The 22,230-nt window shown below is 48.2% G+C and overlaps 1 protein-coding gene across 1 annotated transcript in view; it reads right to left on the bottom strand.

Moving 5' to 3' along the window:
- The window catches only part of BSN (bassoon presynaptic cytomatrix protein), a 1,737,600-nt gene that overhangs the window by 550,898 nt on the left and 1,164,472 nt on the right, over window positions 1-22,230 (bottom strand). Inside the window, exon 7 of the mRNA XM_069644195.1 lies at window positions 21,012-21,907. Within this exon, the coding sequence (XP_069500296.1) occupies window positions 21,012-21,907 (896 nt within the window). The remainder of the gene's footprint in view (window positions 1-21,011; window positions 21,908-22,230) is intronic.

Here is a 22,230-nt window from a genome sequence, read left to right on the forward strand (position 1 = left end):
TTTTCCCTTTTCCCTTTCCCATGCACTTGCGCATTCTCAATTTCACTGGGCCTAGTAAGATCGTTGTTGTGTTGTGCTGTGTTCCCCTGTTCCCCTCTCTTGCCTAGTCACGCTCTGCAACACTTGTGTACGAGCGCAATACAAATAAAATATATCATAAACAAAATATATGACAACCCAGGCACTCTGGTTTCTATAGCAAGAGCATAGGTGGATGGCACTGCAGATGCTCGAGGAAGCAAGGACATGAGGTGGGTAGCTCTGCAAGCCTGGAGACAGACATCGAGCACAGATTGAAACGTGACTGTGATTCACCGCTCTAACAGGCGGAAGTGGAAATTGAAGCGAGGACCTGGATTTGGTATGCAGAGCGCCTAGCCCGGAGACAAAGCAGCAGCGAGGAGTACCCGGAAGACCACTACTGCCTTTGGCTAATATAAAATACCGGAATGGCTGCAGATTAGCCACAAAAAAGTCACAGCAGAGTGCAAGCAACCGGCAAGCTGTGAGGATGCTGCCAGTGTTGAAACCATCAACTTTAAACACGAAATAAGTGTGCTAAGAGATGTTCTGCATTTGAAGGGAACCAACACCAATACAGCCCCTAGTGGAGACATGAGTCTACTGCTCCTGCTAGGGCACATGTAAATTGCATGCAGAGTGTACAATTCCCTGGAATACATTTCACCATAGCTATCGAGAAGGAAGTAAGAAGATCCAGGTCACAACGGATGTACCATGCACAAGGGCCTGAGTGCAAAACCTCCGGGCAGCAGCCTAACGCAGAATATGATGAAGTTGCCAATGATTGGAAGGAATGGTGTGACTGTCTAGTTTCAAAGCAAACGCAGAGGCAATACGGGACGGTGCCGGGTGGCGAAATATAGACCAGTGCGCTATTAAGACTGAGGAGGGGAGCAAACCAGCCATAGTACTTTGAAATACTCGCTGGCACGGCACACACCAAGGAAAGTCGGAAGGGCGGGGAGCATGAAAAGACACTGAGGCGCCCCATCACTTGTACTAAGAGGAGAGCAACACAAAGAGGAAAAAGAGGGAAGAGTGCATACGAAAGCACCCGGCAAAGTAATAATAGAGACTAGATAACAACTCCTTTGGTAGAACATTTCCCCAACGAAGCGCAGAGATACCCATGAGACTACACTGAGTGCACCAGAGCTGACAGGAAGGGCGGTGCACTGGTAGTCACCACGATGACATCAACGATGAATAAGAATAAAGGAAAACAGTTGTCGATGGATGCATTTGCCAAATTCACGCAGCAGATAGATGACGGGAAAACAACAATGCAAGACGCAAATGAAGGTGAACCATCAGGAAGAATGGACCAACAAATACTTGCGGCGATAGCAGAACTGAAATCGACACTGGAATATAAATTCAATGCTTTGAGTATAGATTTGAACCTTTTGAGGCAGGACGTTAGAGGGTTGACAGAATGGACCGGAGTGTTGGAGAAAGATGTGAAGGCGAACGCAATTTGTTGTAAAGAAAACTCTCATGAGGTCTCTGTTTTGCAGCAACAATTATGGAATCTGGAAAACAGAGTGGAAGAAGCAGAAGGCTGGGTGCAAAGAAATAATGTGCGTATAATTGGGCTTCCAGAAGGTGAAGAGGGTCAGAACCCTACAAACTATTTGGAGGACATGCTTTTACAGGAAATATGAGTCGGATCACTCACCCAGTGGTTTACTGTGGAAAGAGCGCACAGAGCTCTAACAAGAAGACCCCAACCAGGTGCGCCGCCCCGGCCAATAATAGCTAAGATATTGAACTATAAGGATAGGGAGAGAATCCTGTAACATTTCCGAAAAAGTGCAACGTTCAACCGGGTGCCTGCATCCATTACGGCATATCTGGATTATACCTTTTTGGTGCAAAAACAGAGAATGAGCTATGGAGCTGTTAAACATAGGTTACGCGCAGCTAATCTCAAATACATGCTGCTGTATCTGGGCAAGATGAAAGTTTTACATAAAGGGCCTCATCATGACTTTGGCAATAACCCTTAAATCCGGCGGTAGACGCTGTTACCGCCAGATTTAAGGGTCCGCCAAATCAGGGCTTTGGCGGATTTCTCCCCAGCTCTGAGCTGGGGGGAAATCTGCCGAAAATTCGCGCTCATACCGCCGGCGGGAAATCCGCCGGCGGTATGAGCGCAAAATTTCCCTATTGAGCCCAATGGGGAATAGGGCATTCCCGAATGGGCTCAATGGGGATTTCCAAATCCACCAAACCCATGATCCGGCACTAATAGCGCCAGTGGGTTTGGCGGTAGGGCAGATAGCACCAGCGCTATTAGCACCGGCGTTACCACCCAACTCGTGATGAGGCCGAAAGACTGTGCTGTTTTCTTTGAGACCCCAGGGGATGTGAGCAGGTGGGTGGATTTGCAAAACATGTGGACGGAGACAGAAGATCAGACAGGAGAAGGAAGTGATAAGTAAAACTGCGAAATGTGATTAATGTACTTTATTGAGACACATAGACCACGGCATAAAAGGCAGGTAGTGACACTGCAGCTAAACATGTACGTCTTTACTGTCGCCAAGTGCAGGTAGCACAGGAGTTGCCTAGTTTTGGCGAAACCGGGAATCACACTATTGACCCACTGAAGGTAGCTTAGTTAGGATACCAGTAGTAGGTATCCTCCTGCTGCACCCCGAGTACTAGCAACACCGGGAAAGGGGCGGGATGCAGGGAAACCTGAGATTCAGTACTGAAGCTGGGCATATGTTGGGAGCGGTTGGGATGGGGGCAGCAGGGGAAGTTGGGGTAGTTATAGGGGGGATGGCCTACAGAGATGCACAGAGAGACTGGGATGGTCATGTTATCATAGTGGTGGGTGGAGTAGAGACCGGAACAGATGGGGGAACTTAAAATATTAACCTGGAATGTGAGGGGCCTGAACAGCTATATCAAAAGGAACCGAGTTATGACATATTTGCATAGGCAGAAAATTGATATAGCACTTTTGCAAGAAACCCACTTGACTAGGGAGAAACAAGACATGATAGCAAGGAAATGGAGCGGAGTGACATTGGGCTCCACATACTTGGCCTATGGAAGGGGGGTCCTAATTTGGGTGGCACCAAAGGTCCCATTTCAGATTCTTCAGACCCATCGAGATACAGAAGGTAGGATGATAGTAATAAGGGGGCTGGTCGAAAGCAAAGAAATATGTATGCCCCAAATCAGGACACTGCTGCGTACTTCAGATCTCTATATCCTATAGTTAGCCCATACAGGGATGGAGTGGTACTATGGGGAGGGGATTTTGATTGCACTTTGGACCCGACATTGGATAGATCTGATAACAAATTAGTTCATGCCACCCTTCCGGCAAAAGCCTTGAATACGCTGATACGCACATTTAAGCTAGTTGACATTTGGAGATCCATGCACACACAAGACCGCGTGTATTCACACTACACCGCCCCGCAAAATGTATACACGTGGTTGGGTTATGTGCTTATGGGAGAGGAGATAGAGGGAGAGTTTACACAAGCAGAAAACAAAGCTAGAACCCCATCGGATCATGCCCCAATGATGGTCACGTGGCAGGCGCTTCCCCCTAGAGCTAAAACTCTGACATGGAGACTTAGAGTCGAGGCACTGAAAGATACAGGATTTCGAGAACACCACAGATATGAGGTGAAGGAGTACTTTGAGAACAATGAGGGTAGTGTTGACTCAGCTGGTATACTGTGGGAAGCTTTTAAAGTAATATATAGGGGAGCGCCAAGGCTAAATCGAAAGGTATGCAAGATGTTATAATGCAGGATTTACAGAATGCGGAGAAGAAATTGGAAACCATAATGAGGGGAGGAAATAGATCCCTAGAGGAAGCTGAGATGGTATCTAACTTACAACAGGAGTATAGGGAACACTGGGATAGATTGGGCAAACAAGCTACAAGAAATACATTGAGAGACAACACGCCGAAGGGGACAAACCGGGCAGATTGTTAGCATGGCTGTACAAAAGTGAGACCACACGGCAGACAATTAGAGCAGTGAAAGACATAGACGGGGAATTACGAGAGACTCAAGAAGCGGTAAATAAATGTTTTTACAACTATTACAGACACCTCTATAGTGAACCCGTAAGTAATGAGGTGAATATACAAGAAGCGTTGACAGAAATCAACCTTCCCAGATTAAGTAAAGAAGAGAGCGATAGCCTGAAAATACTGATCAAGTGAGAAGAACTAGAACATGGGTGCACAACATACGGCCCCCGGGCCAGTTGCGGCCCGCCATGCTCTTTTGTCCGGCCCGCAAGGCACAAAGACTTTCAAGCAACATCGGCCGCCCTCCATTAGGAAAGTCTTTGTTGTCTTCCGGGCCGGACAAAACACTGAACCTCATTGGCTCAGCACACACGCACCACGTCGCTCCTACGAGCCACGTAGTGCATGTGTGCTGCACCAATGGAGGGCCAGCACTACGGCTGGCGTGGCCAGTAAGGCTTGATGCCGGAAGGCATTTCAGCCTTATTTGCCACGCCAGCCGTAGTTCCACTCCACTTACCTCGCCAGCGTTCCAGTTTACCTGCCTTCCAGCACATCTCCGGTAAGTGGTCTGTGTGTTTGTGTTTGTGTGTCGGGTCTGTTCTGCTGTATGTTTGTGTTGTGTATGTTGAGATAGGGGGTGGGGGGCGTGTCGGATGTGTATGAATGTTTGTTTTTGAGTGTTTGTGCTGTGTATGTTGAGATGGGGGGTGTTGGATGTGTATGAATGTTTGTTTTTGAGTGTTTGTGTTGTGTATGTTGAGATGGGGTGGGGGGCGTGACAGATGTGTATGAATGTTTGTTTTTGAGTGTTTGTGTTGTGTATGTTGAGATGGGGGTGGGGGCTGTCGTATGTGAATGAATGTTTGTTTTTGAGTGTTTGTGTTGTGTATGTTGAGATGGGGGTGGGGGGCGTGTCGGATGTGTATGAATGGTTGTTTTTGAGTGTTTGTGTTGTGTATGTTGAGATGGGGGCTGGGGGGGCGTGTCGGATGTGTATGAATGTTTGCTTTTGAGTGTTTGTGTTGTGTATGTTGAGATGCATGTATGGGTGCATGCTTGGGAGTGTGTGTGCTGAGTTGGGGAGTGGGGGGTTCGGGTCTGTATCGGTGCATGTTTGAGAGTGTGCTGATTTGGGGAGTGGGGTATGGGTCTGTATGGGTGCATGCTTGAGAATGTGTGTGCTGAGTTGGGGGTGGGGGATTCGGGTCTGTATGGGTGCATGGTGTATGCTTGAGAGTGTGTGCTGAGTTGGGGGGTGGGGGGTTCGGGTCTGTATGGGTGCATGTTTGAGAGTGTGTGTGCTGAGTTGGGGGGTGGGGGGTTCGGGTCTGTATGGGTGCATGTTTGAGAGTGTGCTGAGTTGGGGGGTGGGGGGTTCATGTCTGTATGGGTGCAAGGTGTATGCTTGAGAGTATGTACTGAGTTGGGGGGGTGGGGGGTTCAGGTCTGTATGGGTGCATGTTTGAGAGTGTGTGTGCTGAGTTGGGGGTGGGGGGTTCGGGTCTGTATGGGTGCATGTTTGAGAGTGCTGATTTGGGGGGTGGGGATTCGGGTCTGTATGGGTGCATGTTTGAGAGTGTGTGTGCTGAGTTGGGGGGTGGGGGTTTGGGTCTGTATGGGTGCATGGTGTATGCTTGAGAGTGTGTGCTGAGCTGGGGGTTTGGGTCTGTATGGGTGCATGTTTGAGAGTGTGTGTGCTGAGTTGTGGGGTGGGGGGTTCGGGTCTGTATGGGTGCATGTTTGAGAGTGTGCTGATTTGGGGGTTGGGGGTTCAGGTCTGTATGGGTGCCTGCTTGAGAGTGTGTTTGGGGCATAGTGTTTGGTTGGGGGTGAGGGGAGCCATGGGGCATAGTATTTAGTTGGGGGTGAGTGGGCCAGGGGGCATAGTGTTTGTTTGGGAGTGGGAGCCATGGGGCATAGTGTTTGGTTGGGGGTGAGGGGGCCATGGGGCATAGTGTTTGGTTGGGGGTGGGAGCCATGGGGCATAGTGTTTGGTTGGGGGTGAGGGGACCATGGGGCATAGTGTTTGGTTGGGGGTGAGAGGGCCATGGGACATAGTGTTTGGTTGGGGGTGGGAGCCATGGGGCATAGTGTTTGGTTGGGGGTGAGGGGGCCATGGGGCATAGTGTTTGGTTGGGGGTGAGGGGGCCATGGGGCATAGTGTTTGCTTGGGGGGTGAGGGACAGGGGGCATAGTGTTTGGTTGGGCATGATAGCCATGGGACATAGTGTTTGGTTGGGGGGTGAGGGATCATGGGGCATAGTGTTTCGTTGGGGGTGAGGGGGCCAGGGGGCATAGTGTTTGGTTGGGGGTGAGGGGGCCATGGGGTATAGTGTTTGGCTGTAGGTGAGGGGGCCAGGGGGCATAGTGTTTGGTTGGGGGTGAGGGACAGGGGGCATAGTGTTTGCTTGGGGGGTGAGGGACAGGGGGCATAGTGTTTGGTTGGGGGTGGGAGCCATGGGGCATAATGTTTGGTTGGGGGTGAGAGGGCCATGGGGCATAGTGTTTGGTTGGGGGTGAGGGGGCCATGGGGCATAGTGTTTGGTTGGGGGTGGGAGCCATGGGGCATAGTGTTGCACTCCAAGAGTGAACTCAATAATAAATCTAAAACAGGCACAGTTAGGAGATGTACATCCTTTGCTTTTTTGAGGAAACCTGACTCAACGAAGGCCATACTCCTCTTGGGCAACCCAAACAGCAAACTATAGCAGTCCAAAATAACGGAATGTCCAATCAAGGGTCAATAAAATATATATAATTTAATTAAACAGACGATATACAATAACTAAAAAGAAATAAATGATAACAATGGAAAATGTATAGTACAAAATGTACGTTTGAAATGCAATAAAAATCGTTAACCCTCAAAAACATATTCTTTTTCCATGTGTTTAATACAAATTGGGGGTTGAAAAAGCCTCCTGACATGTCCCGCCTACCGCCCCGCCCACTTTTACTTTTCGGCCACTATAGCCCTCATGTAAGGTACTTTCGGCCCTCTGTCAAAATCAGTTGTGCAACCCTGAACTAGAACTTGTGATAAACGATCTACCAACCGGCAAAGTCCCAGGGGCGAATGGGCTCCCAGGTGAGTTCTACAAAGAATACAAAGGCGGTATACTCCCACCATTACTAGGAATGTTGAACGATGCACTAGAAACAGGTAAATTACCAGGGTCCTTGCGGGAGTCAATAATTGTCCCACTTCTCAAGCCAAATAAGCCAGACACGGAGTGCGGCTCATACAGGCCCCTATCGTTATCGAACCAGGACGGGAAAATTCTCAGAGCAGTCATGGCCAGGAGACTCAGAGCGGTCATAGGTAAGCTCATACATCCAGATCAAACAGGATATGTCCCAAATAGAAATAACACTAATAACGTAAGGAGATTGCATCATGTAATAGATTGCACCCAGAGGGATACACAGGAAATTGCAGTGGCGTCACTAGATGCAGTGAAAGCATTTGACTCGGTCAGATGGCCGTAGCTGCTGGCGGTCCTGGAGGAATTTGGTATTGGGCCGATGTACATTAAATGGGTGAGGCTACTATACAATGAGCCAATAGCAAGGGTCAAAACGGGATCTATGGTATCTAAACAATGGCAGTTAAGTAAGGGCACGAGACTAGGCTGCCCATGGTCGCTGATGCTCTTCATTTTGGCACTAGAACCACTGGCTGTTTATTTACTACAGGAATATGGAGAAGTAGGGATAAAAACGACTGGGGGGAGGCACCTGATATCGCTATATGCGGATGATATGTTTTATACCGATATTACCCGGAAGAGAATCTACAGTATGCCCTGGACATGATGGAACGGTATGCGGCGCTGTCAGGCATAACCATAAATCCCCAGAAGTCTAGTCTGTTCCCCCTAGGAGAGTATGCAGGGAAGGCTGTACACAAATTGCCGGTGCTACCGATTAAATGGGAAGTAACAACGTTCCGTTACCTGGGGGAAGATCTATACCATGACCCAAAGCTGTAACATGTACATTAAATAGTGGAGGCGTTGAATAAGATAGAGAATAGTATGATATTTTAGGCTAAACTACCACTAGCTATGATTGGGCGGGCGGCTTTGGTGAAGATGGTGGTGCTGCCGAGACTCCTACATTATTTTACAAATATTGATATACCCAGAAAGTTTTTTAGAAAATTGCACGCCATGTGTGGTAGCTTCATATGGCAAAACACAAGGTGTAGAGTGGCACTGCAGAAACTGCAGAATTCATACGAGCAGGGAGCTATAAAGTTGCCTGATTTTGAGGTGTATTTTATAGCCAGTCAGCTGCAATTTTTGGCCAGATGGCTATCAGATGAACAGACACCACAGTTAAGGTTGTTACATACAGAATGCGCCATGTTCTTTTTGAACGAAATAATATGGTTACCCCATTCGTGCAGTACAGGCGAGAGTCTACTGTTGCGCCTGTGGAGCAAGATGTGGCACAGAGCATGTCGAGTGGCGCTAGGAAGGGTGGATGTACATGTCAGGCTGTGTGTAAGGAGATGGTGGGAACCCATGGGAGACCGAAGCAACTCTAGCATTTTTATAACGTGTCAGAGGGTGGACATGAAGTCTCCCGTATATATGAGCTGCTGATGCCTGTGGTTGGGGAGGCATGGGACAAATGAAGCAGAAGTGGGAGGCAGATCTAGAGGAACCAATGTCAGATGAGATGTGGTGTAGAGTGCTGGGATATCACAAAAAGGTGTCGAGAAATGTGAGATTACAACAAATCCAGCTGTACATCACCCACAGAGCATACCTGACCCCGAATTAAGTGGCAAAGTTTGCACGGGCAATTGACCAAGCATGCCCAAAAAGTGGAAAGTTGCCCAGACACTGGTAAAGGCAGGAATTACCCTGGATGTGGGATCCCCGAAGGCTTGTCTGTTAGGAGGGTTCCCAAGACCTAAAAGAGCTAAACATGTGAGCAAACTCAAAGACCTAGCATACATATTGGCGAAACGCAGAATAGCGATGGGATGGAAAGCACGGACTAGACCAGTAGTGGCACTGTGGTTGGGGGACCTTTTGAAATGGGCCAATGCGGAATCTGTTGTGTGGCAGGAAGTGAGAGGAAGGAATTCGGAACAGGAGGAAGGGGGAGTGGAGATTTGGAGGCAATTGGTGGCTGATCTGGCTGTATCGGCACAGATTGTTCAGGGCGAGGAACAGGCATCACCCAGGTACGACATAGTAGGGTGAGAAGACCGATGGGGGTCTAGCAGGGAGGAGAGGTGCGATTTAGGCCAGGAATGGAGGGGGGAGTTTGGGGAGTGATATGACAGTTATGTAACTAATGTGTGTTTTGTTGATTTTAAGCCACAGTTGGTTGGTGGCATGTTTATATGTAAAAAAACAATACAAATTGTTTAAAGAAGGAAAGCAAGAAAAAAAGAAAGTAACAAGGAAAGAAACAAGAAAGGAAGAAAAGAAAAAAATAATTTGCCCATTTCTGAAATTAAATGAAAAACTGTTTCTTAAAAAGAACACATGATAAGGCCTCTTAATCCATCAGCAAGTCAGTGCTATTTATGCCTGATGCCAATATCAGTACCTCTGCTCACCTTCTCCACCTATATATATATTTATATATACATATCCTTAATCTCTTACACATCAAGCCCCTTGCCCTCTGACCTCAACCCTTCCCTCTCATCTGATTTATTGTTTTCTCCCTCCTAATAAAGTATTCTGTTGCTATCCAGCTGGGTTTGCATTTTGTGTAACACTATAAGTACATATAAACATCTAGAAAATAGGTTGTCTGGGACCAGGATCTTTCCCTACTATAAGTACTTGCTTGTGTATCTGTCAAACAATGAAACCCCTCAAAACGGCTAGTAAGGACCTGTGAAATGGAGGTGGTGGCCCCATCACAATCACTGAAAGGCACTCAGTTTTTAATCCCATGCTGGTACCAAATACTCTTACTTATATCGGACATTAGTTAACCTAAATTGTTCGTTTTGTTAATGTTTTGAGAGTGGATCTTTTGGGAGTGGATGGCTTGTTGTGGTCCATTATGTTTGTTTAGCCTCATTTTCTCTGCATTTACAGATCACCATTGCATTTTTCTTCTTTCTCTTGGTTTTATTCTGTTCTTCTTATCCTCTTCTTTCTGTTCCCTATCTGTTATTGTTCTTCCACCGTGACTTGATTTGTACCAATTCATGAATGTTTGTAAAGCGCCTTGGTTTAAGGAGCCATAGAAAAAATAAATACAATACAATAAAACTTACAACAAAGTGGATGTTTGCCTAGTGTACTGGAACCTTCCTTGATAACAAGAAAATATTAGCCCTCAACAATCTCATGGCTCTCATGTGTGACAAGGCCAGTACCCTGGCCTTTTCAAGAGGAAGTCAGAGCCCCTCTCTGCTGGAGGTGAGAATATGGGATTTCGGCCCAGAGCCAGCTCTATCAATGAAGGGAGCAGCAACAAGGCTCCCTGGTCCTGCCACCCACCACTGTGCACAAATGCTTGTGTGCAGAACCTTATCTCCAGCCTTGCTTCCTCTAACATCATTTTTTGAAATAAATACTTTTATCTTTAATTGCAGGTGAGCAGTCAACTCAGGAAAACCACAAACAGAGTTTTGCTGAAAGGAATAAGATTGGAAACAACACCAGAGATGCATCGTAAAGGTGCTGATGATGCACATCCAAGTGGACGTGACACACCACTCCTACACGGCCACATAAGTCCAACAAAGCCAACATAGCACCGAGCTGGAGAAGGAGAGCCAACACCCTGAGCACGCCCGGCAAAGAGAAGGAGTGCACAGAGATTTCCAGCACAGGTAATGAGCACATGCTGCCGGCTACAGGTTCTCTAGAGCACCAGGGAGAAGACTGAAATAGGGGCACCATAACACAAATTGTGTTAGCCTTAGGAGAGCATGTACAGATGCCCTCGAACTCAAACTTGGCCAATGTACTTTCCGGGCCGCCATCACTACAGGGCAGCAAGCAGAGCAGAGAAAGGGAATTTGCGGTTAACCCCCTATTGAATGCCTTTGTCAAATATAACTGCTTCAGGGTGGGGAAAGTAGAGACAGATTGGCTAGAGAAAGTAGAGCAATCACCAGATGAGGTGGGCTATAAGAAGAGCTTACAGGAAGCAGAAAGTGTAGTTTTCTGGGGGAGGCCAGCAATGGAGGTTGAGGAGGACCGAGAGACCAGCTGGAGTAAGGAGGGAGTGGTGGCTTGTTGAGAAGATTTGTGAAGAAACTGAGGTAATGTCATAGAAGTAGAAACAAGTTACCTACTTGTAGATCCTGTTCTCCAGCATAGGTCTGGCATGGATTCACATTCTCATGAATAATTCCTATTATCAGGCTGCAAATCCTCAGTAAAAAAGAAAAGCAATTTCACTTTAGCCTAAAAACTGCTGGTCTCCTCTATAACCAATCACTGTACTTTGGGTCATACTGCCCCCATCCAATTACAGTCGTCTCAGTAAGCTACACCCCTGGTGGCCATCTTCAGATTTGGTAGAGCATGTAAAGTGGCAGTATGAACAAAGAAGAGCCACATAGGGTAAGGAGGGAGGGTTTGCATGTGAATCCATGGCAGGCCCATGCTGGAGAACAGGAGTTACAAGTTAGTAACTTGTTCCTTCTCCAGCATGGGGTCTGGCATGGATTCACATGCTCATGAACATGATTACATAGCAGTACATATACACAACCACGGGAGGTGGTAAAGCTCAACAGAAGTAATACACTTACCCATGGAACAGACTCACCCCAAACAAACACGTTGTGTAGCACCGTGTGGACAACCCAGGACTCCTCCCTGGAATCCCTGTCAACGCAGTAGAATCTGGTCAAGGTGTGGGTGGACCTCCACATAGCATCCCTGCAGATGTCAAGCAGGGGAACACCACAGAGAAGCTCAATCGTCACTGCGATGGCTCTGGTGGAATGGGCTCTCAGCCGGCCAGGAAGTGGCCTGTTAGCCAGACGGTGACAGCGCATAATGCAGCGGAGAACTACCTGGATATGAAAGCCTTAGACAGGGATATCCTGTGATTCACAGGTCCAAAATTATGAAAATCCTTTGTGCGTGCCACATAAAACTTCAAGACACGAGCAACGTCCAGCGAATGCAATGTCCTTTCCGTCAGCGTAGAAGGGTTCAGAAAGAAGACTGGTAGAAACAAAGGCTCGTTGAAGTGGAATTCTGAAGGAACCTTCGGCATAAAGTTGGGGCGGGTCCGCAGCACCACCCTCGTAGCCTAGAAGGACAATTACGGCTGCTTGCAGCAGAGGGCCTGGATGTCCCTGACCCACCTGTCCGACGTGATTACCACTAGGAAAGCTGTCTTCCACGAGAGAAACTTCTGAGGGGCCTGATCCATTGGGTCGAATGGGCACCCCATGAGCTTAGTCAAAACCATGTCAAGCTCCTAAGCGGGAGCTGGAGCCTTCACTGGTGGAAAAGTCCTGAAGAGGTCTTTTAAGAACTCCTTGACAAGCCTGTGTGACCAGAGGGAGGGCTTACCAGGTGCCCTGATGTAACAGGATATGGCAGCCAGGTGTACCTTGATAGAGACATGATCCAGGCCATCCTTGGCCAGGGAAAGTAATACGGAAGGAGCTGCAGAGCTGTGACACACACCAGGGTAATCTTCTCAGTCCTGTGAAACGTTTCCATTTATGGCTGTAGCATGACAACATAGAGGAAGCTCTAGCCTTGGCTAGGATCTTCTTACATTCCAGCAGCAAGGAATAATGCAGAAGCCAGGCCATGAGGATCAGCGACGCTGGATCATGGTGCAGTATCGCCCCGTCTTTCCTGGAGAGAAGATCGGGAAGAGGAGGCAGTCGGAAGGGTGGAGCCACTGACAGACAGAGCAGGTCTGGGTACCAGATTTGTCGAGCCCACGCCGGAGTGATGAGTATCATCCTGTAATGACACTGTTTTAGTGTGTTGATCACACGCAGCAAGAGCGGGATCGGAGGGAAGGCGTCCAGGACCAGCTGGAGACGGCCCATGCGACCATGCGATCACACCTTGGAGGGTCAATCGCAGATACGGCTTCCCCCGCGGGGCTCCCCCCGGGACATGGTGATAAGGTTTCCCTCGTGGTACGAGTAATAGTCCTCGGGCAAATGGTCATTATCTGAGCTTGTGGAGACGTGTGGAGACAATCACCGACCTGGAGAGAAACTCTGTAGGAGGCAGCAGCTCCCTGGTCCTGCCTGATCCCTCAGGGAATGAGTAGACGATAGGCACCTGCGGCCTGTCAAGAAGCTCCTGCATGGTCGTGGGCAGAACAGCCACTGCTGCAGCAGGCCGTGGAGGCAAGGCCACCCATGGAGTCGCTGTTGTCTTGACCGTAGAAACCACAGTGGTAATTGTGTCTCCCTTCGGTGAAGCAAAAAATTATAAGTTACTCATTTTAGTGACTAACGTACTCTTAGTCCATAGTCCCCTTTCCTCCATACTGTATGGGCGTTCCTTCCAAGGGACGGGAGACAGAACCTTTTTCACCAGAAAAAACCTTCTTCCCGTTTAAATTTAGAGGTGCGCGGGGCTGCGGCCAAGGGAGCATGCGCTGCGCTGCCCCGACTACGCCCTCCGGCGCAACACCTCAGTCTTCATTGACGAGTTAACAATAGATTTAACATTGCATAATGACACCAGTATTATTAGGGGGGAGGTTGGTGGGACGTATGGAGGAAAGGGGACTATGGACTAAGAGTATGTTAGTCACTAAAGTGAGATACTTATAATTACTCTTATGTCCCGTCCCCTTTCCTCCATACTGTATGGGCGATTACAACTGATTGTAGCCCCAGGGTGGAGAGGAGACCCTCCATAAGCAAATACGTTCCTGAGAACCGCCTGTCTGAAAGCCGCATCAGATATGGAGCCGGCATCCAAACAGTAATGCTTGTAGAAAGCTGACAAAGGCCCAAGTGGCTGCCCTCCTTATGACTTGCCAAGGGACATAGCGCTGGAATGCGATGGTCGTGGCCTTGGCCCTGACTGCGTGGGCATGCATGTTGGCCCGGAGCGGCTTGTGCTGGCCCTCATACGCTTCCTTGATGGCAGAGACTATCCAGCGAGATATGGAAGCCTTGGAGGCCTAAGAGCCTGGTCTTGAGCCTCCGAAAGTGACAAACAGGGCGTCTGATTTGCGGAAGCCGTTGGTCCTGTCCAAGTACAATTTCCATCCAGGCAGTGCAGCACTCTCTGTAATTCATCAAACGTAGGAAGTACTATTTCCTCGTTCAAGTGGAAAGCAGACAGAACCTTGGGCAGATATGCCGGGTGTGTCTGCAGGACTACTTTGTCCTTGTGAAAGGTAGTATATGGTTCTGAGGCGACCAGTGCCTGGATTTCGCTGACTCTACGAGCTGAGGTGAGGCCGACTAGTAAGGCCGTCTTGATGGTGACGAGCCTGATATACACGGATGCCATTGGCTCAAACGGTTTGTGCATCAGCGCACACAAGACTACATTAAGGCCCCACACAGCGTGCGATCTCTTGATGGGCAGGTAGAGCCTTGCGACCCCCGTCAGGAGTTTCTTGACGATAGGATTGGAGGAGGAGAGCATGCCTTCCTCCGAGTTCCTGTAAGCCCCAATGGCCGCGAGATATGTGCAGCAGGTGTCCACCTGCATGCCTGAATGGGCGAGGTGCGCCGAGAAGGAGAGCATGTCGTCCAAGGTGCATGCCAAGGGGTCGATTCCCTTGGAGTCTGCCCAGTGGCAGAAACTGGTCCATTTGCTTTTGTACTGGGCCCTGGTAGCCTTGCTCCTGGCGCCCTGTATGATCTCCAGATTGGCTTGTGAGAGGCAGTGGTGCTGCAGCGTTACCTGCTCAGGTACCACGCTGTGAGGGTTAGTTTCCCTGGCGCAGGGTGGACGAGCAGCTCCGAAAACCATGGCCTGGCCGGCCACCATGGAGTTATTAGAATGATGAGGAGTTGGTGAGACTCCTTGATTTTGCAAATTACTCTGTGAATCAGAGGCGTGGGCGCAAAAGCGTAGGCCTTCATGCCCGTCCACTGGAGGTGAAACGCGTCTCCCAGAGAGCCGGGGCACTGACCTTGCCAGGATATGAACTGGGGACACGTCTTGTTGTGCCAGGTGGCAAAGAGGTCCACCTGCCTGGGGGTGACACCACCTGTTGAAGATCTCCTGAATAATGAGGTTGTTTAGCTGCCACTCGTAATTGTCCGCTCCGAGCCTGCTGAGCCTGTCCGCTTCCAGGTTGGATTCCCCCGGGAGGTGGACTGCCGTGAGGTAATTGTCGTTTTCCAGGCCCACTCCCACATGCTGATCGCCAGTCTGCACAGAGGAGGGGTCCTGGTGCCTCCCTGCTTGTTGACGTAGTACATGCTGGTCGAGTTGTCCGTCTTGATGAGGACAATCTTGCCCCTGAGAAGTGGTAGGAATGCCTTGAGCGCCAGCCAGATGGCGTTCAGCTCTAGCCAATTGAAGTGGTATTCCTGCTCCTGAGGAGTCCAGGTGCCGTGAACAGAGAGATCGTCCAGGGTGGCTCCCCAGCCCTCGAGAGAGGAATGCCTGGTGATGGTGGCCTGCGGAGTGGGCGGCCGAAAGGGCTTGCCAATCCGCAGGTTGCAGTCTCTGGACCACCAAGTTAGGTCCGGGTGGAGAGATGGAAGAACTTTGATCATCTCGCATTGAGAGCACCGCTCCTGGTTCCATGAGGCTGATAAGTGCAGATTAATCCACCTCATCCGTAGTCTCGTGTGCGGGACAGCTAATAGGACCACCGCCATTAGACCCAGGAGATGTTAGTACCACCATGCCGAGGTCGCTTCTCTGTTGAGGAAGTGGGCGGTGGCCCGCTTGATAGCCAAGATTTTGTCCTCCGAAGGGAATACCTTCTGGGAGCATGTGTCCCAGATGAGGCCCAGAAATGTCAGAGTCTCCGTGGGTTGCAGCTGTAACTTCTTGAGATTGAGCGAGAAGCCCAGATCGTGCTGAATATTCATAAGGGCATGGGAAGAGTGGTGAACCGCTTCCGGAGATGTAGCTCTGACGAGCCAGTCGTCGAGGTATGGGTAGATGTGGAGGCCCTGCGCTCTGAGGAGGGCCGCCACTGCATTCATGAGTCTGGTAAAGACCCTGGGGGCCGAGTTGAGCCCAAAATGAAGGACCTTGTATTGAAAATGTTACCCCATGATCCTGAACCGTAAGAAAGAACGATGGGGCTGCCAAATCGGGACGTGTAGGTACGCGTCCTTCAGATCCAGGGAGCACATCCAGTCTCCCCTGTCCAATGTCTCCGTTATGAAAGCTAGCATAACCATCCTGAATTTTTGCAGGGGTAAGTAGAGGTTGAGGGTGGAAAAGTCCAGCACAACTCTCAGGCCCGCCTGGTTCTTCTTCTGAATGGCGAAAATCCTGGAGTAAAAGCCAAAGCCTCATTGGAAGGTTGGGACTTCCTCCATTGCCTGGCTCTCTATGAGCGACCGGATCTCCGCCAAAAGAGTTGCTGTCCCAACCTGTGGGAGTGGAGGGGAGGAGGGAGGAGAGGCTGGGATAGGAAGGCGTTACCCTGTGGATACTACGGAGAGGATCCAGGGGTCTGCGAAATTCTGGCCCCAGAAATGTGAATGTAGAGCAAGCCTGCCCCCCTCCGGAGACACGTGGACCCGAAGGGGAGTTTCATGCCTTCTTTCCCTCTGAGGCTGTTGCGGAGGAAGGGGACTGGAAAAAGCCCCCCCCCCCTTTTTGTTGCTTGCGCCGGTTCTGAGATGGCGAGCGGTCCGGCTGCCTGGATCTACGCTTCTGGAAGCCTCAGAACCCTCCATACATACAACCCCTCTCGGAGCGCTGCTGAGATTGGGTGAACGCTTTGGTCATGGTCTTTGTAAGGATGATAAAGACCTGGCCGTTTGTGAGCTGTTTTTCTTTTTGTCCAGCTCTTCGTCCGTGGAGGAGTGGAACAGGTACCCCCCTCGAAGGTCAGATCTAGTAGGCGTTCCTGGACGTCCGTGTTTAAACTTTGTTGCCACGAGCCAGGCCATCCTACTCATGTCCGTGGCAATGCAGATGGCACGGCCAGAGGTGTCAATATGGGCCACTGTGGATTCCATCATTTGTAGACAAGTGAGTAGAGCGGTTAGTGTAAGGAGTGAATGTGATTTGAATGATAAAGAGCTGAAGCAAGGTATCTGAGGAGTTGGTGAGGAGAAGAATAGTAGTGGAAAGAGGAGTAATAGGGGGAGGGAAAGGAGTAATAGTTGTAAAAGTGGGAGGAAGAGTAGCAGCAGTGTGGGAGGAGAGTAACATAAAAGGGTGGCAGCAAGGCTTAGAATGTGTGAGAGACATCTGAGGGAGGAAAAACAACAAGCAGGAGGAGCAGAGACAAAGTGTAGAGACAGGAAAGGAGAAGGGAGAGGTGAAAATGAGCGCAAAAGTTAACATTGAGGCCTACAGGCCATCTGCAAGGCACATCCCAATCCCCTATAGAATATGAACGACTGAATAGAGCAGGGACAGCTAGAAAATTCATGAGGGAGATTAGGCAGCCTGCGTTTTAGGACCTCCCAATTAGCCTATGTCACACAATAGAGAGAAGGGGGTTACTGTTCGGTATTACTAGCAAGGGGTTATGGACGTCTAGGTCAGGGGGGAGGTATCAAGAGAGATGAGAGAGAGAGAGGGGGACAGCCCTAGGTCCCACAATGCTGACAATAAAAACCCTTGAACCATGCCATCTGTGACACCTGGCGAAGAAGACACAGGTGCTTACTGAATAGAAGTTCCAGATGACAATTCACACAATCTTAATGCCAATCAGCCGCAGTATAGTGTCATGTAGGCTATACATTAATTGAATCCAGTCTTGCATGGAATGTGTCAGAGGGAGGCTTGTTGGATGTCCATTTAGTATAAAGGTAGCCAATCATAGTTGAAACCACTCTCATGTGAAGAAAAATGCAAAGTGATAGTTGCCAGTGGGTAGTGGAAGCCTATATGCTTTTTTCGGTCCTGCCTATTGTGGAAAGAACGGAAACATAGCATAGGGTGGTAGTTAGAAGCTCACCTGAGTAGTGGAGGGCCTCAGCATATGCAGCAAACCTGCAAAATATCTAAGTAAGCAATCTTTGTGAGATATATTTTACCTGGACTGCCTTACAGCATACATGATCCCAGACCTGTTATGAGGAGGAAGAGGAAGGCACTAGACAAACAGCGTTTCAAGAATAATGAAAACATAGGCAGAATGACTAGGCATGGCATTCCGTATTTGCCATGAAGTTATACGTTTTTATGTTTCACAATAAGTAGGGGCCCAATTAGTGACAACGATGGAATAAACAGCCCCAGAAAGAGGTGTAGGAGAAATACATGCAAAGTACATATGAGGCCCCTATGGGAGGCACAAGTGGTTAGATAAAACACCTTTGAAAGAATCTAGTCATAGGAGTACTGTATATACAACACAACAATGTGCCCAAAATACAGTAAATCATAGATGAATCAGCCATACACATATTTGGCCCCAGAAACCTTCTCTAGAATGCAAATGTGTTGTTGCTAGGGTGCTCCAAAGGAGCCGCTGCTGCCTCTCACCCACTAAAGAAAATGGGCCATTAAAGGTGCTCATCATCAGATTTCAAACCACTGTACCATTTACAAATTGAACACAGGTGTGCTGTCCTTGCAAACGTTTTGGTGAAGAATGCAAATAGTATTCTGCTAGATGACACCCAAGTGCCTCGCTTTTGGAGCTGATTGTGGGATATTGCAAGCTGAAAGGACATTGAAAAAGTGCGTTTATGCTTTAGCTTACCAGAATCAATGTCAAATTAAATCTGTGGATGGTTTAGGAAGTATCTGGTTGCAAAGCTGTTGACAACAGTAAGGCTGTGGGATCCATACAGATATAGAATAGAAGTAATCTCAAAAACTATTCCCTAATAACTCTCAGGAAAGTATATATTTCTCACAACCCTGAGAGGCATCTAACTATAAGGAAACACATAGGCAGCATTTTGATTTTCAAGAAAGGACAGTGTTATTACACAGGTGCACTGTGATTGCACAGTGGCCACTGAAACCGCCCTAATGACATCCATTATAAGAGATGAAGACATAGGGCCAGATTCTCAAAAACATTCTTGATAATTCCCACTTGACCCAAGAAAAGGTTCATCCAATCCACAAAGTACATTTGAATGTGGAATCAGATGCCCCTTTTCATTCTCTTTGGGCATTTGTGCAAATAAGTGGATGTTTGTGAGAATTTTCGATGTGCATCACAATATGCCCTTGGAAATGGCCAAACATCAAAGACCTTCCCCAGCGCCTGTTTGGAGTAGGTGCACAATGCATAAGAAGTTCAGTACTGAACATGTCATGCATTGTATTTGAAGTGGGATAGCAGTGGTTTGAACTACTGCTGTCCCACTTGCATTTGTATCCTGTAAACAAGGATCTTTTTGACAGCATTTCACAGTGACAAGCCCATAAAGAGCTTGTCACTGTGAAATGTGGCCCAGTAACCACGTTAGTGCTGGAAGCCTGTTATTCTAACTTTAGTGAATGAAACACTGGCCAAAGGCTGGCCAGTGCATCTTTTGCGCTGCAGTCCAGTCCTTGAAATGCTCAGGTCACCTTTGAAAATAATGTTACCTGCACAGTTCTGAAATGAATGAAAATGAAAACAGTGCATCCTTTACACTATAATCTTTTGCGTGTATTTTCCAAAATCTGGCGTAAAGGGGGCATCAGAAGACATATGCTAAATAATACCTTCTGACAGCATATATTGTTATTGTTAAGACTCTATAAGTAATCAAGGAACTACCAGATTTTTCCCACAAATGAGCATGTTAAGAATTCACCTCATTAAAGCAACAGATGTTTTAGGGACCTGTTTACTGAAACCGGGTGGTCAAAAAAAGTTAGAATAAGACAGTTGAAATCTATGTGACAATGATTGAATATGAATTCAAATTTCTAACTTCAAGGTTAATAATGCCATAAGTACATGTATGTGTCAGCCATGGCCAACCCTTTACCCTATGTCAACCTCTAAGGTTTTTGCGACAGCGCTTCCGCTGCATCCATATCCCAGGAATTAAATGCTGCCTGGCAAGCAATCAATCTAAAATGCTGTGCAATAGTTAAGAAACATATATGCAGTCGATGGGCCTGATTGATAGAACATTGTTCAATGGGATTACACCACTATAAAATGCTTCTGTGAATCAGGGCCTATATGTTCACTTATATTGCACGCTCTTCCCATATCAGTGTCTTTTTTAAAGCAATACAACCACAAACACTTAATCTATTTGTTAACATTGTACATAGTGTTAGCTGACACTCCAGTTCTGATTGAAAGGTGTAATTACTCTCTTTTTGAATCAACTTATGTAGATATGTTGGGCCACATTATAAGTTTGCCGGTCCGGAAACAAGGGTGCCAGTAAGCTCACCGGCACCCCTGTTTCCGGATCGTCAATCTCTGAGTCTGCCTGCTGGAGCCACTGTGCCCGACAGGTCTGACCCTGCCGGGCGCAGCGGCCACAGTAGGCAGACCGGTCATGGAAGCACCAGCACCGTTAGCAATGGTGCCGGTGCTTCCGTGTCCCCACTCCCATAGAGTCCTATGGGACTCTATGGGACTGGGGACTTACATTTTACCGGACCCTGACTTCCCGGTCCCGCCGGACTTGGAATCTCCCGGTGGCACCAGGAAGTCAGGCGCCAGTAACATTTTACGAGTCTGGCGGCAACCCACTGGTAGCACCGGCAGGGTTACCGCAGACTCGTAATGAGGCCTATTGACATTACACTTGTGTCAGTGACTAGAATAAACTGCTACATTTTAACATTTCACATGTGGTAACAAGGGAAAAACAAACACAAGCTGTTGGAAGGAAGTTGTTCAACAGAATCATGTGCAGGAGATTTACCAACTGTTGTACTATTTTTATCAATATTAAAGATGTACTTACTGGTCCAGTTTGATGAGATCCCGGTTGTGGCTGTAGGCTCTGCTGTTTTACTGCTTGCTGAGGTTGAACAGGCTGTTGTTGCTGTGGTCTTGTAGATGGTTGCCCTGTGGCTCCCTGGGGTGGATGCTGCAGGGCCACTGGCTGCTGCTGTTGCCTAGATTGTTGCTGCTGAGGAACTGCCGGTTGGACTGCTTGCTGCTGAGGAATTTGCTGACTGGGAACCTGTTGGGTGGGAGCCTGTGTACTAGTTGCTTGTGGGTGGGGACCTTGCTGAGGAGGAACTTGTTGATGAGAAGAAGATTGTGAAGACCCAGACTGCTGCTGCTGCTGCCTTGATGGCGGTTGATGGGGTTGTTGCTGTCTTGGTGACTGCTGTTGCCCTGGCTGTTGCCTTATCTGTTGTGGAGTCTCAGATTTTTGCTGCTGTGGTGGTGGAGTATGCCTTTGAGATTTTTGAGGCTCTGAGGTGTGGTGGTAACTTGATGACTGACGGGATGGCTGTGAGTAGTCAGAGTTGGAATAAGAAGGCTGCTGAGTCTTCCTCTGTGATGATGATGGTTGAGAATGTGGGCGGGATTCATGGCGGCCTTGTTCTTTCGGGTGTTGTTTAGATGGCCTCCTACATTGTTCTTCATTAATGTGCCGTGAAGATGAAGAATAGTGCCTGCCTGACTCTCCATGGTGTCTTTGTTCTTTGGAAGAGTGGCGAGATTGGGAATATTCATCATGCTGCCACAAATCTTCATCAGGGGGCTCATCATAATCATGATAAGTATGTTTAATCTGTGTTTTCTTCTGTGATGTAGCGGGGTGGCCACTGTAGTACCTTGATCGCTCGGAACGGGCTTCCCTTGGTTTATCAAACCAATCTGTTTCCTCCTGACCCAAATGATACGCTTCAGAAATCAAAAATAGGTCAGTCAATTTCTCGATCCAGATGAGCATGTGTACGTAAGACTGAAGCCATGCAACAAAATGAAAAAAAGGCAAGCAACTTATCGCATGCAGAAAGGGAATTCCAAGGGCACTGCAGACCTACCTCAGGTCCCAACAAAAAACAACCAATGATTACATTTAGTAAACAGTGGAACACAAGTGAACAGTAGCACTGCACCATGATAACACAAAATATGTCCACAGAAATAAAAAAAAAGGAGAAAGGCAAACTCTGGATTAACAATTGTAAGCATGCTTAAAGTACATCACCATTTGTAGTCTT

The sequence above is a fragment of the Ambystoma mexicanum genome, chromosome 2p (assembly GCF_040938575.1).
Source record: "Ambystoma mexicanum isolate Mex_15411 chromosome 2p, UKY_AmexF1_1, whole genome shotgun sequence".
Lineage (NCBI taxonomy): Eukaryota > Metazoa > Chordata > Amphibia > Caudata > Ambystomatidae > Ambystoma > Ambystoma mexicanum.